The 17,500-nt window shown below is 46.4% G+C and overlaps 1 protein-coding gene across 1 annotated transcript in view; it reads right to left on the reverse strand.

The window, feature by feature from the left end:
• LOC310797138 (histone-lysine N-methyltransferase 2C-like) overlaps positions 1-17,500 on the reverse strand; it is a 103,871-nt gene that overhangs the window by 55,382 nt on the left and 30,989 nt on the right. The window contains exons 7-12 of the mRNA XM_083659450.1: positions 17,021-17,130; positions 15,604-15,766; positions 15,281-15,452; positions 12,424-12,538; positions 10,179-10,354; positions 9,189-9,568 (exon numbers count right to left, since the gene is read on the reverse strand). Coding sequence (XP_083515576.1) covers positions 9,189-9,568; positions 10,179-10,354; positions 12,424-12,538; positions 15,281-15,452; positions 15,604-15,766; positions 17,021-17,130 — 1,116 coding nt within the window. The remainder of the gene's footprint in view (positions 1-9,188; positions 9,569-10,178; positions 10,355-12,423; positions 12,539-15,280; positions 15,453-15,603; positions 15,767-17,020; positions 17,131-17,500) is intronic.

A 17,500-nucleotide genomic window follows, 5' to 3' on the forward strand; every position in this document is an offset into this window, starting at 1 on the left:
CTTTACATGCTCTGCTGGTGGACATGGAGGAGCAGCTTTACATGCTCTGCTGGTGGACATGGAGGAGCAGCTTTACATGCTCTGCTGGTGGACATGGAGGAGCAGCTTTACATGCTCTGCTGGTGGACATGGAGGAGCAGCTTTACATGCTCTGCTGGTGGACATGGAGGAGCAGCTTTACATGCTCTGCTGGTGGACATGGAGGAGCAGCTTTACATGCTCTGCTGGTGGACATGGAGGAGCAGCTTTACATGCTCTGCTGGTGGACATGGAGGAGCAGCTTTACATGCTCTGCTGGTGGACATGGAGGAGCAGCTTTACATGCTCTGCTGGTGGACATGGAGGAGCAGCTTTACATGCTCTGCTGGTGGACATGGAGGAGCAGCTTTACATGCTCTGCTGGTGGACATGGAGGAGCAGCTTTACATGCTCTGCTGGTGGACATGGAGGAGCAGCTTTACATGCTCTGCTGGTGGACATGGAGGAGCAGCTTTACATGCTCTGCTGGTGGACATGGAGGAGCAGCTTTACATGCTCTGCTGGTGGACATGGAGGAGCAGCTTTACATGCTCTGCTGGTGGACATGGAGGAGCAGCTTTACATGCTCTGCTGGTGGACATGGAGGAGCAGCTTTACATGCTCTGCTGGTGGACATGGAGGAGCAGCTTTACATGCTCTGCTGGTGGACATGGAGGAGCAGCTTTACATGCTCTGCTGGTGGACATGGAGGAGCAGCTTTACATGCTCTGCTGGTGGACATGGAGGAGCAGCTTTACATGCTCTGCTGGTGGACATGGAGGAGCAGCTTTACATGCTCTGCTGGTGGACATGGAGGAGCAGCTTTACATGCTCTGCTGGTGGACATGGAGGAGCAGCTTTACATGCTCTGCTGGTGGACATGGAGGAGCAGCTTTACATGCTCTGCTGGTGGACATGGAGGAGCAGCTTTACATGCTCTGCTGGTGGACATGGAGGAGCAGCTTTACATGCTCTGCTGGTGGACATGGAGGAGCAGCTTTACATGCTCTGCTGGTGGACATGGAGGAGCAGCTTTACATGCTCTGCTGGTGGACATGGAGGAGCAGCTTTACATGCTCTGCTGGTGGACATGGAGGAGCAGCTTTACATGCTCTGCTGGTGGACATGGAGGAGCAGCTTTACATGCTCTGCTGGTGGACATGGAGGAGCAGCTTTACATGCTCTGCTGGTGGACATGGAGGAGCAGCTTTACATGCTCTGCTGGTGGACATGGAGGAGCAGCTTTACATGCTCTGCTGGTGGACATGGAGGAGCAGCTTTACATGCTCTGCTGGTGGACATGGAGGAGCAGCTTTACATGCTCTGCTGGTGGACATGGAGGAGCAGCTTTACATGCTCTGCTGGTGGACATGGAGGAGCAGCTTTACATGCTCTGCTGGTGGACATGGAGGAGCAGCTTTACATGCTCTGCTGGTGGACATGGAGGAGCAGCTTTACATGCTCTGCTGACAGCTATGTTTATGCAAATCAAAAAGACACAGCATGATGTTGATCGAGCAACATTTAAACGGAGGACTAACCTGTTTGGAATTCTGTCAGCTTTTTGTTGACAGTCGGTTCAGTAACCTGCCCCTCCACAATGTCAGCTCCCGCCGAGACTTCTGGGGGTAAAAAAATAAATAAATAAACACTTGATCATATACAGTACGGTACATATATACATATATTAGCACAGTAATATAAAGATAAGTGTAAGTCTGGGGAGACTGAACACTATGAGAAAATGTGCTAAGGTAATAAAGGAAGAAGACTGTAGGGAAATTAGACCTAGTTCGGCCTGGATGCCCTGCAGTCAAACCAGACTTTTCTGTTTGCATTAGGCTAATGCCAAAACCACCAGATAGCCGTAGATTCAATCTAATGGCAAAAAGAAACATGGTTATGTCGTGATTTGAAGTCCTAAATCTTGGCAAATTTGTGATTGTCTTTTCACTTATAAAACCACTGGTGCGATTTTTCCTAACCAATTTGGTGCAAATAGTCAATAACCTATTATGAACTAATTAATGTATCATTATAAACTAACCATTTCTTAAAACCCAACAGTGGAAAAAGGAGGTTATATGGTTCAATATTAGCAGGAGGTTGAAATACCTGCTAAGCAATTATTCAATGGATTTAGGCGCAACATTAATTATACTGTTCCAGTTTGATGACTTGTTACATAAGCCAAGAAAACCAAATGATTGACAGCTATTCCTGGAAAGGGGAGGCAATTGAGCAACGAAAGAAGTCACAACATAACATAACAAGTAGACGGGCCAAGCCAATAATTATAGGCTACATTTTGGTGTGAATCTACTGCCATTTTTTTTTTTTTTTTCTACCTTCTCCTCTCTCTATCCATCGGGGCGCTGTATCAAAGCCATCTATGCATTTGCCTGCTCTGGTATGAATAGCACTAGTCATTCCTGGCTAGCAGGCGTCCTCGCCGCCGCGAGCCAATATTCTGCCACACACACACAGCCTCTGACAGTACAGATAGCCTAGTCTCTTAACGAGGCACCCATGTCACCCTGGTCCTGACACACACATGCACCTGCTCAGCATCCCTGCCAGGGGATGAGGGTAACCATGACAACCCACATCCCAGGGTCTGTGCGCTCTTGTGGGGCTCGTGACTGTGCAGCTCACAGGTGCACATCCGGTGCCGATGCCAGAAAGTCAATTAGGGAAGACGGGGCTCTCCAGCCATCTGAAGACGGGGCTCTCCAGCCATCTCTCCAAGCTAGCCTTCCACTATTGACCAAGACGAACACACATTCTCATTCACCGCAACGTGGCACTTCCTATATCTTCTGTCTGTGGTGTGAATACTACAGTGATGGTAAAGAAGAAGATCAACACTGGGCTTTGATTAGCGCAGGGCAGCTAAGGGGCTAATGTCAGGTCCACTTTGCAGTGTGTGGGGGAGAGAAGGGAGCTAACAGGGTCTCGTCAGTGGAGCCATGATATGCCTTGCTGTTAAAGCCTGACCGGAGGAGGAGGAACCTGCCAGGTGACACAAGTAACAGCTCCGCTTTAATGACTATAATTACATCGCACAAGGAGGCAGGTCGCTACTAGCAGTGCCATGATCTCACATAGCCAAGCCCAGATATTATACCCATCCATGATGAGAAAGGTAGCAGAAAAATATGGACCGATATCTCAATAAATGCCAGCATATAATGACTATGAATTCCCTCTTTTTTTTTTACTTTGGACAGGAATTATACCAAACACACAGCACAAAAAATAAATAAAAGCACCTGCCTGCCTGATTCAAGAAGCAGCATGATGATTCATGTATTGGCAAGATGGATACACTCAAGTTTAAGCCACCCTTAAATCATCACACAGATCACGGGTGGTACAGACCACGGGTGGTACAGACCACGGGTGGTACAGACCACGGGTGGTACAGACCACGGGTGGTACAGATCATGGGGTGGGACAGGCCAAGGCAACACTCAACAGCTCTTCACAACGGCACCCGGGGAGGTTAAACCTTAGTGGGCAAATCTCTGATAGAGCAGCTCATGACCACAGAAAAGACAAAACACTACGTAAGAAAAGAGTCAGAACAGATCCACTTATCATTACAGGCCTCACACCTAAGCTAGCAAATGTGATATTTAGAAACAGGGGAGACCATAGAACATTTAACTCCTATATATTAAGGGTTGGCGGTTCGATCCCCGCTCCCTCCCAGCTGCTGTCGTTGTGTCCTTGGGCAAGACACTTAACCCTCCTTGCCTCGTATGATTGGTATGAATGTAGACATGAATGATGGTGGTCGGAGGGGCCGTTGAGCGCCGATGTGTGGCTGCCACGCTTTCGAACCACCGGTACGAATGGTGTGAACGAATAATGATTCTGTGAAGCGCTTTGAGCACTTGGAAAGGCGCTATATAAATCCAATCATTATTATTATATATATATATATATACCGTATATATATATATATATATATATATATATATATATATAGATATAGATATATATATATATATATATATATATATATATCAGATTTTGTATTTTTTCTGGTCCGAGTGAAATGTTCTATGGTCTCTCCTGTTGCATTTTACAAAACTAAACTTCTATAGGAAAATAAATGGCGGATGAAAGGTCTCTGGTCCGCATGCTGAAGCAGGAGGTGACGTCGACTTTGGCTCTTTATAGGGTTGGGCCGATGGGAAGACCGTCGCCGATGTCCGGCAGACATCGAGCCCTGAGCCCTTCTCCATCGCACCATTTCGCCCCCTCCCCTCTCACGGCGCAGCCGGAGGACAGGTCATGTATGGGTCATTCACAATGTAGCTTTGTGAGATATACTGTAGGCTCTAGTTTCCTGGCTGGGCGGTGCTTGGACCTTTGGGCCAATCGCAGGCTTAAAACACGACAAAGTTAACTCCACACTACCGGACCGCGCAGGGTGACAAACAAACGCACCTTCAAAACAAAAAACACAGACAGTTTACTCTGAGACTCGCAGAGGTCTGTCAATGTTATGAAGCGTAATTGGCTAGACCAGTCTCCCAAATATATCTGGAGCACAGAGAGGGAGACACACACCCACATGTATCAGCGTGGGGATTTACAGCGAATGTGGACGCGTACCGTCAGCGCGGTGCTGATTTCTGAACAGATTTTCATCACCTCAAACAACTCTCACTCTCCTCTCTTAGTTCACCACCTCTCCTCTCTCCTTCTCCTCTCCTCTCCTCTCCTCTCTCCTTCTCTTCTCCTCTCCTCTCCTCTCTCCTTCTCCTTCTCCTCTCCTCGCCTTGAAAAAAACAACACCTGTGGCTAGCAGCAGCGGTCGTTTTTCGCAGTGGCGCTCCAGGATGTATAGAGCAAACACTGCAATGCTGAAAGGAGCCCTACAGGGGAACCGTTATCATCAGCGAGTCTGCTGTGTAGACAGTGAGTGGGCAGGGTTAGTAGCCCCAGCATCCCAAGCCCGTTCCTCTCCCTCATCCTGCGCTCCTCCACTGCTGGGCAGACTTCCAGAGAGCAGAGTGGAGATGCAGGCCTGAGCTTCATATAAGCTGAGAGCAGAGTGGAGATGCAGAACCTGAGCTTCATACAAGCTGAGAGCAGAGTGGAGATGCAGACCTGAGCTTCATATGAGCTGAGAGCAGAGTGGAGATGCAGACCTGAGCTTCATATGAGCTGAGAGCAGAGTGGAGATGCAGACCTGAGCTTCATATGAGCTGAGAGCAGAGTGGAGATGCAGACCTGAGCTTCATACGAGCTTAGAGCAGAGTGGAGATGCAGACCTGAGCTTCATACAAGCTGAGAGCAGAGTGGAGATGCAGACCTGAGCTTCATACGAGCTGAGAGCAGAGTGGAGATGCAGAACCTGAGCTTCATATAAGCTGAGAGCAGGGTGGAGATGCAGACCTGAGCTTCATATGAGCTGAGAGCAGGGTGGAGATGCAGACCTGAGCTTCATATGAGCTGAGAGCAGAGTGGAGATGCAGACCTGAGCTTCATATGAGCTGAGAGCAGAGTGGAGATGCAGAACCTGAGCTTCATACATGTTGAGAGCAGAGTGGAGATGCAGACCTGAGCTTCATACATGTTGAGAGCAGGGTGGAGATGCAGAACCTAAGCTTCATATGAGCTGAGAGCAGAGTGGAGATGCAGACCTGAGCTTCATACGAGCTGAGAGCAGAGTGGAGATGCAGACCTGAGCTTCATACAAGCTGAGAGCAGAGTGGAGATGCAGACCTGAGCTTCATACAAGCTGAGAGCAGAGTGGAGATGCAGACCTGAGCTTCATACAAGCTGAGAGCAGAGTGGAGATGCAGACCTGAGCTTCATATGAGCTGAGAGCAGGGTGGAGATGCAGACCTGAGCTTCATACAAGCTGAGAGCAGAGTGGAGATGCAGAACCTGAGCTTCATACGAGCTGAGAGCAGAGTGGAGATGCAGAACCTGAGCTTCATATAAGCTGAGAGCAGGGTGGAGATGCAGACCTGAGCTTCATATGAGCTGAGAGCAGGGTGGAGATGCAGACCTGAGCTTCATACGAGCTGAGAGCAGGGTGGAGATGCAGAACCTGAGCTTCATACGAGCTGAGAGCAGAGTGGAGATGCAGACCTGAGCTTCATACAAGCTGAGAGCAGAGTGGAGATGCAGAACCTGAGCTTCATACGAGCTGAGAGCAGAGTGGAGATGCAGAACCTGAGCTTCATATAAGCTGAGAGCAGGGTGGAGATGCAGACCTGAGCTTCATATGAGCTGAGAGCAGGGTGGAGATGCAGACCTGAGCTTCATATGAGCTGAGAGCAGAGTGGAGATGCAGGCCTGAGCTTCATATAAGCTGAGAGCAGAGTGGAGATGCAGACCTGAGCTTCATACGAGCTGAGAGCAGAGTGGAGATGCAGCCCTGAGCTTCATACATGCTGAGAGCAGAGTGGAGATGTAGACCTGAGCTTCATATGAGCTGAGAGCAGAGTGGAGATGCAGACCTGAGCTTCATATGAGCTGAGAGCAGAGTGGAGATGCAGACCTGAGCTTCATACATGCTGAGAGCAGAGTGGAGATGCAGACCTGAGCTTCATACATGCTGAGAGCAGAGTGGAGATGCAGACCTGAGCTTCATACATGCTGAGAGCAGAGTGGAGATGCAGAACCTGAGCTTCATACAAGCTGAGAGCAGAGTGGAGATGCAGAACCTGAGCTTCATACGAGCTGAGAGCAGGGTCAGGTCATTTCACACTGGTGACAAAGCATGCATGGCAATGAGGCAGGCACCAATGTGAAACAACAGATAGGTATTGTGAAGGGGAGCGTCCTGTTCCTAAATAGCCCAGAGCTGAGCTGTATAGTTTAACTTTAGTATGCCTGACAGAAACATCTCAAAGATACGTGTTCTCTCAGGTTAAACAGAGGATCAAATCCTCTTCACACAGACTGGCAGCAAACACCACCTCCCCCCAGGAGACAGGAGGGAGAAACCAATAGCTTTTAATTTTCAAAAGCACAGAATTACAAAGAGAATATAATTACTTTAATCTGCAAGGACACCATCTGGTTATTGGTGAGACCTCAATGTCCTACCCAAGAACGAGAGAGAACACTTCTCTCTGGTCTTGGTCCAAAAAACCCTCTCCCCAATCCCTTCATCTGCCACAACAGAGACTTTGGAAACTTTATCAGCGCTGCCTATCACCGCTGTCACTACTGCTCAACCTCAGGTTGCGCAGCAGCCATGCAGATGCAGGTGTTTGTGGCAGAGAGAGAGGATCCTCAGCTCCACCGTTTCTCTTCCAACATCGACCACAAGGCCTGAGAGATTTTGGATGACGGAAATGAGTGAGGCTCCTCGACTTGTCTATGATGTTGTAGTAAATTAGAAGTAGAGATGAAACGACGTGAAAATTTCATATCACAATTATAGTGACCAAAATGATCACGGTTATTAGTATTATCACGGTATTGTTACAATGTGCTGAAAATAAATAAATAAATACTGATACATTCACTGAAATAATTACACCAAGTTTTATATTGTAACACTCAGACCCAAAAAGTACTGATACACTCACTGAAATAATACCAAGTCTGCATCTGGGAGACTGTTGCTAACTTTGGTTGATGATGGACATTATTTCTAGGGCTGTGAATCTTCACTGGGCTCACGATTCGATTACGATTCAGAGGGCTACGATTCGATTATAAAACGATTATCGATGCATCTCGATGCATCTTAAATCCATGCATCACTTTTTTCCCCCCAATACATGATTTATTTTTTCTCACTGTGTGGCTACTTTTAAAATAAAAGTGCATTTGGAATTGCATTGTATTATGATCCATAATTAAAATAAACAAATGCCTTTACTTCCATTATCTTTTATTAATACAAGCGCTGCCCTCTGTTACAAGAGTTAGCCACCAGGTGGCAGTCAGGGCTCCAAGAATGCAGGAAAGCCACAGTAAAAGCGAGTGCAGAAGAAGAAGCACAAGTAACAGATTGGTGAGCAACCGCATCAAGCTGGAGTTAAAATAACTATTGCAGTTGAATTCAGGGAATGTGGGGTATAGGGCTATATTTTCATTTTTAGAGGAAACTGGACTAAATAGAAGAATATAGCCAGGATAGTGTTTTAGAAGTCCATTCTGATCCACACTCCATTTCAGAAGGTGGCGGTAATGCACCATACGTTTTTTGCCAACCGCCATAAAACCCTAGTAGAAGAAGAAGAAGAAGCACAAGCTTCACTGACGTTAATATGTTGCAATAAAGAACGAGTCAAAACATATCACCTGACTGGGCATCCATCATATAAACATGCATGGTGCCAGAAGCAGAACCTTGATGATGTGACAGGACACAAAATAACAGGCTGGACACCATTCCACCGGAGCTAACACTTGATAAGCAAACGTGCTAAAGCTAGCTGCTAGCCGACAAACCGCTTGACACTACTCTGCAGTCTCTTTCTTGTAAGCCTTGCATGCAGGGCGGACGTACATTATCTCCGTAACCGTAAGTCGTAGAGACTCGTGGGTGGCGGCGTCAGATTCGGGGTGAAAAAATACATATAATCCTTCATAGGCACCGCGATTTGACCTTCCATTTCCCATAAAATGTAAACGGTACCTTTACCGTAAGGTAATTTTATAACGGTTTATCATTAAACCGGTTATCATTTCATCCCTAAATTAGAGGTACAGTAATAATAAGCCAGCTGAAAAACAAATTGCTCATGCTCCAATGAATACAGTTGTCAATACCCAGGCGGGACACTAGGGGGGCATGTAGGGAAGTAAAGACTTAAAGGGAAAGAAACAGGGCTATCCTAGGCAAGGCAAAGGAGTCTCAGCGGTTCTCTTCCTGTAAAGTAAAGTAAAGTCCCACTGATTGTCACACAATGTGTGAAATTTGTTCTCCGCATTTGACCCATCCCCTGGGGGAGCGGTGAGCAGCAGCAGCGCCGCGCTCGGGAATCATTTGGTGATCTAACCCCCCAATTCCAACCCTTTGATGCTGAGTGCCAAGCAGGGAGGCAAATGGGTCCCATTTTTATAGTCTTTGGTATGACTCGGCCGGGGATCGAACTCACAACCTCCCAGTCTCAGGGCGGACACTCAGACCACAAGGCCACTGAGCTGGTGTACAATCTAACCCCCTTGGAACACAGACTCACCAGGCTTCGGGGCTGACGTGGCCGGTCTCTCCTCCTGGACAGGCTTCGGGGCTGACGTGGCCGGTCTCTCCTCCTGGACAGGCTCTGGATCTGAGTGCAATGGAACAGCGAGTAATTCCGGTTGGGGGTCATTGTGCATGTGAGGAGGCAGCTGAGTGCCGGGTTCGAGGTCCGTGTGCTTTAGAGCCAGCTGTAGGCCAGCCTCACAGTCTGTGTGCATCGAGGCTGGTGGCGGGCTGAGCTCTGGGCCGGTGTCCATATCCTCCGCCTGCGAGGCCTGCTCTGCAGCAGGAGACCTGCAGTTGGAACAAACATAGTCCTCCCTGGGGTGGATGTCTGCTTGGCCTGAGTTCTGACGCTCGCACTCCAGGTGTAGCCATCTGAAAGAAGGAGGGGTGGGGGGAGACGGATTCGAGGGATTTTAATGCAATCCCAAAATGTGACTTATTTATTACAGTGATTTCCCCAGTGTTACCAGAGAACATCAATTTGCCACAGGAATTCAACACAGTGGCAAGAAAAAACCAGACTTCCCCCCAAAGAAAAAATAAGAAGAATAGGAGTTGCCTTTTTAGGTAGGTTTGTAATAACAGCGGTTAGTTGCTAGGGTTCCACATAACGGAAAGCAATAAATAAATACATAACTAAATAAATAAATCCACGTGCCGATTCTTTCCGCCCTGATTAAAAACATGCAGAAGCGGAACTGCCATGTTTCCTGATCAAAGATATGGACATCTGGAATTAGTCCCCGGGCGCCGCAAAAAATAATGGCTGCCCACTGCTCCTGGCTGCCCCCTGGAGGAAGGTCAACCACGGATGGGATAAACGCAGCGAATCAATTTCGTCGGCCACCATTCCTGCATGTGTGTGTGTCACCACTCCACTGCACGTGTGCATGTGTTGTGAACTTGTGTGTGGACGTGCTGACGACGAATTAAGAGGTTCTTAATCTTCGTAATCTGAATCTGACAAACAGATGTTCATTACCTCTTGCAGCTGTGGCAGGAGAGCAAGTCTTTGTGGTGCTCAGGGTCCAGGATGCAGGCACACAGAGGACAGCACAGAGTAGGGTCCTGATTCTGGACACAGTTCTCGCACAGCAGGCTAGTGTGATGCCACTGGCCGCCGGTTCGCGTCCCACACTGGAGGCATACTCTGCAGTTCTGCGGGGGAAGGGGAGCCTCGTTAGTGGCATGAAATTCAAAGTGATTGAGACCCAGTCGGTATTTCACCACCAATGCAGTATGGATACAGTGATTTGGCTATACAGATTTAGCAGTACAGCCATAAATAAATAAACCACTGCTATACAGCTGCATAGCAGTTAGCCGACGAGACAATGAGACAGAGCAGCTGAACAACACAGACAGTAATAATAAAAATAAAACACATCAGGGTTCCAGTGTGGCCCTTTTTGGAGTGTGAACAAAATAAATGTATGAAAATATAAATATATAAAACTATAAAGGAGCTCATTGAGGAGTTGAGATTCAGTTTAGTGACGGACAATTTCAATTATTCTCCACAGGTCATGTCCTCAATTTTGTTCCTGAAAATCACATCCAACACTGCCTACTTCTCATAGCAATGAATAGTGACGTAAAATTAGATTAGCAGAATAGCTAGCCTGTCACCTCACGTTAGCTTGGCTGGTTTTCCTCAAGCACACACACACACACACACACACACACACACACACACACACACACACACACACACACACACACACACACACACACACACAGCCATTTCCTGATGCTCATGTGTGGTAAAGAATATCAGTGTCAAAAACAACAACACTCCGTGCACACCTTGCCTTCGCTAATGCTACAAGCTCTTAAAGGAACACTCTGCCCATTTTCAACCAGCTTTGTATCATTAGAACATCAGTAGTATATCAGAAAACTGTAAATGTTTTGAAGTCTGTCATTTAATTTGACAGTTATTATTGAGTGTTAAAGTGTGGACCAGTGACATCATTAACTCAAATCAACTCTCAATAACTGTCAAACTAGATGAATGATGAATAGTTTGACAGTTATTGAGAGTTGATTTGAGTTAATGAGTTATTAATTTGAGTTAGTGTGGACCAGTGATGTCACTGGTCCACACTTTAACACTCAATAACTGTCAAATTAAATGACAGACTTCAAAACAGTTTACAGTTTTCTGATATACTACTGATGTTCTAATGATACAAAGCTGGTTGAAAATGGGCGGAGTGTTCCTTTAAATACTGTGGTGATGAAGTGCAGAGTCCCTCTGACTCCGCCCACAGATACAATGTAAACAAACACTGAAATGTCTGCAAAGAAAGAGGATCCCCACAATCCAGCTGGCTAGTGGCACTGAAACTGAAACTGGAGCAATGACTCATTTTTCATTCATTCATTCCCAAGTCATCAAGATGGCTGCAACAAAACCGCCGTGCGAGCGGGGACAGGGGCGGGGGAGGGGAGGGGAGGGGAGGGGAGGGGGGTGGAGCGCGGAGCTAAAGCGAGAGCTAGGGGACGCACGCGTGCAGGCTGCGTTCCTGCTGTGCTGCTGCTGAGTCAGTGAGAGAAGCTATGTGTGTTAAGACTTTTCCACCAGCTGCTGCCTCTGCTGCTGCGGGATCTCCTCTGACCGCCGCAGCTGATTGGGTGTTGCGTCAACCAGCCGCCTGGGTGACAACAAGCGTACCAGTTGCACAGCTGGAGGAAGAGGGGCAGGGCGGCAGTGGAGCGACGCGTGTGATTAACGTGCACGCGCACACGCACAGGCGCACACGCGTGCGCAAGCACACACACGCGTGCATACACACACACGCACACACACGCACACACACACACGCGCGCGCGCGCACACGCACAAACTCGGGGGACACGGTGTTATCTTATGGTTGAGGTTGAACACTGCAGCCAGTGTGAGTCATTTCTTAACCACAGGAAGTGCAGACGCAAACCACCAAAAAGGGTCATATTCGAATGTGTGGTAGACGTTTTGCTCTGGGCTACAGCTTAGACAAATATTCAGATAAATGCTGAATCATCTGTTGTGCAAAAGGATAGAAAGACAATAATCTATGGGGGAAGAAATTAGCAGTAAAATTAGCAGTTGGAAAAACTCATGGTAATAATACACACAATAAGCTGTTACCTCAATTTTTTTTTTTTTTTTTTTAAATACCGAGGTCATGACCTCGGTGTCCTCAATGGTAGTTACGGGCATGAGCATGTGACGCCTTTCCTACCTTACATCTCCATCCGTTGGTGGGAATAGAGTCCATGGCAGGTTGTAGGCAGAAGGTGTGGTAGCCTTTGTCACACATGTCACACACCAACATCTTAGTGTCCTCTCCTGGGTTTCTGCACATCGAGAGAGAAGACACACATGGAACAGTCAAAGGATTGAGCATGTAGTAAGATCAACACTGCCACCAATAGTCCCTACATGTCCTGTGCCTGGACTGAAGTAGATGGCAGCTTACAGGTGTCTTATCCATCTGTGACTGCTGCACACATTCAGCAACATTGGAGTCACGTCTGCTGAGGGAGTGTGCAAGTTTGTGTCATGGGAGTGCTTCTAATTTCCTACACTGACTGGACACTAAATCATAGAACCAGCTGCTCAGGTGCGATTATGATGGTGTGGTGGTGATCATTTGTTCATCCACGCAAGACTGAAAATCAGGCTAATATTAGGTCGTAGTCTACAAAGGTCTTCGAGTTAATTGTCAGTTATAGGTGTTTTGGCAAATGTTCTAATCCAGTCGTTTGTGTGTGATTTTACTCTTTTTGAGATTATTCTGACAAAAAATAGCCACTTATGAGACACTTTAATCCAAAACAATTTACAATACCACCATGGCTGCATTTACTTTGATTACAAGTAGCTCTGAGACACTAACTGTGACAGTGCAATGCCACCTGAGTCTCACTGTCACCATTTATCAATGATTTGACCTGACTGACTAATCTGTGCTAAACACAAACTGTATCTGCTGTTCCATCATTTTTACCTGGCTCAATTCCAGACATTTGATCATTCTAAGGGGGTCAGCAGCACAGTAACCTAGGGCATGGGTTCCACCTCTGGCACACGAAGGGTTAACCAGTGGCACGGCAGCGCAGAGTGGCAATAAGTGCGCAATTGAGATTTTTTTCTTGTAGAAAAATTGAAGTGCCCTTCCAAACTACCTATTTCACAGCCATTTGCAGTTGCACAGCCTGTTATTTAGGATATGTATGGTACTCTGCCTCCGATTGGCTGGCTTCCATGGCAGCAGAACACAGATGAAAAATGCCAGCGCGGAAGACGGAGAAGGAGCGTGCTGCGTATCTTGTATAATAGTGCTTTCATTCCAATGTCCTGAGTTTGGATGGAATAAGATCACAGATCAGTTTTGAGATTTAAATTTGGATGTGTGACTCATTAATCTTGGTGTGGCATTCTGATTTGCAAGCACGTTTAAAAAATAGCACTTCAAAAAGGTTGCCGACCCCTCTGAGCTATTCTATTTTCATTGAGCAAGCTTTTTGAAACACGTTTTTGAAACTGTTGCTATGCTGATGATGCACAGCTTTATCTGTCGATCTCAGCAAGCCATTTATGCCTAATGTTACAAAAATGTCCTCTAAATTAACTATAATACAAATTTATTCTTGTCACTACACTGGTCCAGACCACAATACTGCACTGCAGCAAGCAAGAATCGCTAAGAGCATCATTGTTGACCCATAATTCAATTCCAGCAACAAGTAAACTTTTAATTAATTTTTATTTTTACTTTTAATAAAATATGGCTTCTTCCATTGTCCTTTTTGTCTTTTAATGATTTAGATCCCACATAAGATCCCACTCCTTATGATGAACGATCCCACATGGGCATAGAGTGTCCTCCCTTCGTTGGCTATCAGTCAAGTCTAGAATTCAATTGAATTCTTCTAATCACCTACGACACATTGCCTGGTTAGCCTCACACTTGTCACTTAGTTGTTGTGTATTTATAGCACTGTGGGTTCGCTCAGATTCTCTGCACGCACAGGACCGAGGTCAATGTAAACCCAAAGGTGACTGTGAAGAGTAACAGTTTTGGGGAAATAGACACACAATTATGGATAATGTTCCTGAATGTTATGTTTTTTCTTGCGTTATTGTTTGTATATGGTGTGCTGCTGCTGCACTGTCTTGTCTTTTTTGTCTGAGAGTGAACCAAGACAAATTCCTATCAACTTTGTTGACATGGCAATAAACTGATTGAATCTTCAATCTTCAATTATAGAAAACATTTTGTGATAATATATCATGAGCTGTGCGGCATTTATTGTTTCAAACAGAGTGTATTTTTAGATGCTTATGTTTGTATGAAAACTGTCGAATCATTGCCACTGAAAAATGCATCCATAGGGACAGCTATTAGCCGTTACTAATCCAGATCTTTTCAGAGGCACAGTAGTGCATAGTCGAGTCTGCTCGCTGTTCTGTTCAGAACAACAAAACAATAGCTGATATATTGCTGTAATCATGGCAGCTCAGTGGATAATGTTCAATGTGGGAAAAATGAGTCAGGCTTTGCTCATCCTATTTGGCCTTTAGTTTCAACACGGCTAAGGTGTGCTGTCAGGCAAAGATAGGCCAGCTTGCTAACAGTACCTAAGTGCTGCTTAAATAAGGTCAGAGGGCAAAGATAGACCAGCTTGCTAACAGTACCCAAGTGCTGCTTAAATAAGGTCAGAGGGCAAAGATAGGCCAGCTTGCTAACAGTACCTAAGTGCTGCTTAAATAAGGTCAGAGGGCAAAGATAGACCAGCTTGCTAACAGTACCTGAGTGCTGCTTCAATAAGGTCAGAGGGCAAAGATAGACCAGCTTGCTAACAGTACGCAAGTGCTGCTTCAATAAGGTCAGAGGTTAGAAGACCAAGCTTACAGCATCCAGTTAGCTCCACACAAACCACAGAGGTAAACAAAGCAGCAGGTCTGCACCATGCCTGGTAGCCATGGAGAAAATTAGCAAGCAGAAAAGTGAAAGAAAAGGTAAGAGAGGAGAGAACGTTCAGTATGGGGGCGGGGGGGGGTAGGTTGAGTAGGTGGGCGGCGAGGTGACTCACTTGCACGTCTGGCAGATCTTGCACTCGGGGCACTGCCAACCTGCCCTCCTCAGAGGGGTCACAGCCATGTCCAGGCACATCCCATGGTAGTGCTGACCACAACTGGTGCAGAAGAGCTGGTCCAGCAGGTCCCCTGGGCTATCGCACAGCGCACAGTTCACGTCATCTACAACTACGGAAAGGAGAATTAAAGAGACAGACTTAAATGAGACAGTTTAGCCAATACAATGAGATTAAGTCTGATTTTTTTTTTTGCTCTCTGTTAAAGTTATTATTATTATTGTAGCCTTCAAATATAATGAATTGCATCTGATTGGACTTACATCTGTGGATGGCCGATTCAATGTGTTCTGGACAAAGGAGGGAGAGACTCTGGATCTCCTGAAAGGTCCCAGCTGCCCCCGCACACGGGTAATGGTAGAGTTGAGCACATCCTTCAGCACAGCACTTAATGGCTGCTCCAAGGCGCTTACAGTATGCACAGTGCTGCAGGAAGAGAGAGAGAGAGATAAAAACAAAAATGAAATATGGCTTCTACTGAGTGTTTGTCCACAGCTAAAATGAAGAACTTTAGTTCAAAAGCCAAAGCAAAGACAAACTCTAAAACATGTCCATAGCAAAGTACTGTGTATGCAAAGTCAGTCATTGCGTGTAACATTGAATGAATGTCTCTTTGGAGAAGATTCATCTTAGTTGTCAGTGCAGGATCAAAACCCCCCGTTTAAACTCAGCTCCCTTTATAGAGAGCCAAAGTGAACGTCTCTTCCTGCTTCAGCACTGTACCAATTTATTTCCCCATAGACATTTGGTGAAATGCTTATAAAAATAGTTTTACTTGGTCAAACCAAACGGTTCAGCTATATTTCGAGTCGGGATAGACCACAGAACATTTCACTCGGACCCCAAAAAAAAAAAAAACATCGAAAAAATATTTTCTTTAAATCCGCAATCTTTTACGTTTTGGTCTGAGTGAAATGTTGCGTGGTCTCTCCTGTTTCTAAATATATCTGAAACCGTTTGGTTTGAACAAGCAAAACAAAATTTTTATACGCATTTTACGAAATGTCTATGGGAGAATAACTGGCGGATGAAAATCTCTGGTACAGTGCTGAAGCAGGAAGAGACGTTCCACTTTGGTCTCTCTATAGCAACATGTTGTAGCCCCCTGACGATAACACCCCGTTCAGGCACTTTCTCTCTCAGTCCTACAAGCACAAGCTAATAGCCACTCTGGAGATTAAGTGCGAGACTTGCTGATGGTTTACTGGACTGGACCGGGAGGGGGGGGGGGGTCGGGGGTCGGTGGGTGTGGGGTGCAAACGCAATCAGGGAGCTGTGAGCTGTGCCAGCGCTAACGCTAACGCTAGGAGCTAAGCTGCCATGAGAGCTCAGCCCTGTTGAGTGGCATGACCTTTTCCATTTCACAGCTGAGAGATCCAGGCTGCCAGGCCGACCTTTAACCAGCCAGCCTGATCCATCAGCTCTGCCGCGCCTCACTGGAGCACGGGCCCGACACATGAAGACAGTGTTAACACCTATTAGTCCATGGACGTCCTCCCCCTGACTCACTCTCATGAAGACAAGTGTTAACACATATTAGTCCATGGACGTCCTCCCCCTGACTCACTCTCATGAAGACAGTGTTAACACCTATTAGTCCATGGACGTCCTCCCCCTGACTCACTCTCATGAAGACAGTGTTAACACCTATTAGTCCATGGACGTCCTCCCCTGACTCACCTTTGTGCTCCCTGAGTCAATGGCTCTGTCCACATTAAGCAGAGATTGTCCCTCGCCCCTGCAAACACCGTCGGACCACAAGACACAACTCTGATGCGCCCAGCATTGCCCTGTCGTTTCAAGACAAAGAAACAGATGATTAGATTGAATATCAAAAGCAGATTCTGCATTATGTATTAGATGAGCCATTCCAAACCTGCACCTGAAAGCATTGCAGGTGGGCCGCCAAATAATTTCAAAACTTTATGATTTTTGTGGGGTGGCATTTCTTCATTGTTGAATGATAAGGTTATTTAATTTGTAATCAATTATTTGTTAATTAGCCTATTGCAGACAGCACCTCACATTTAGTTTATAGTGTCTGTGTGGTGCTGATTGACAGCTCCTTTTATCGTTAAAATCCAAAGTGCTGTGAGAAGCACTAGTTGGCCTCCGTACTGTTTATGGTCAACTTCTTTGAGATTCTCAAGTGGACCCTGA

The sequence above is a fragment of the Poromitra crassiceps genome (assembly GCF_964638095.1).
Source record: "Poromitra crassiceps genome assembly, chromosome: 23".
NCBI classification, from domain to species: Eukaryota; Metazoa; Chordata; class Actinopteri; order Beryciformes; family Melamphaidae; genus Poromitra; species Poromitra crassiceps.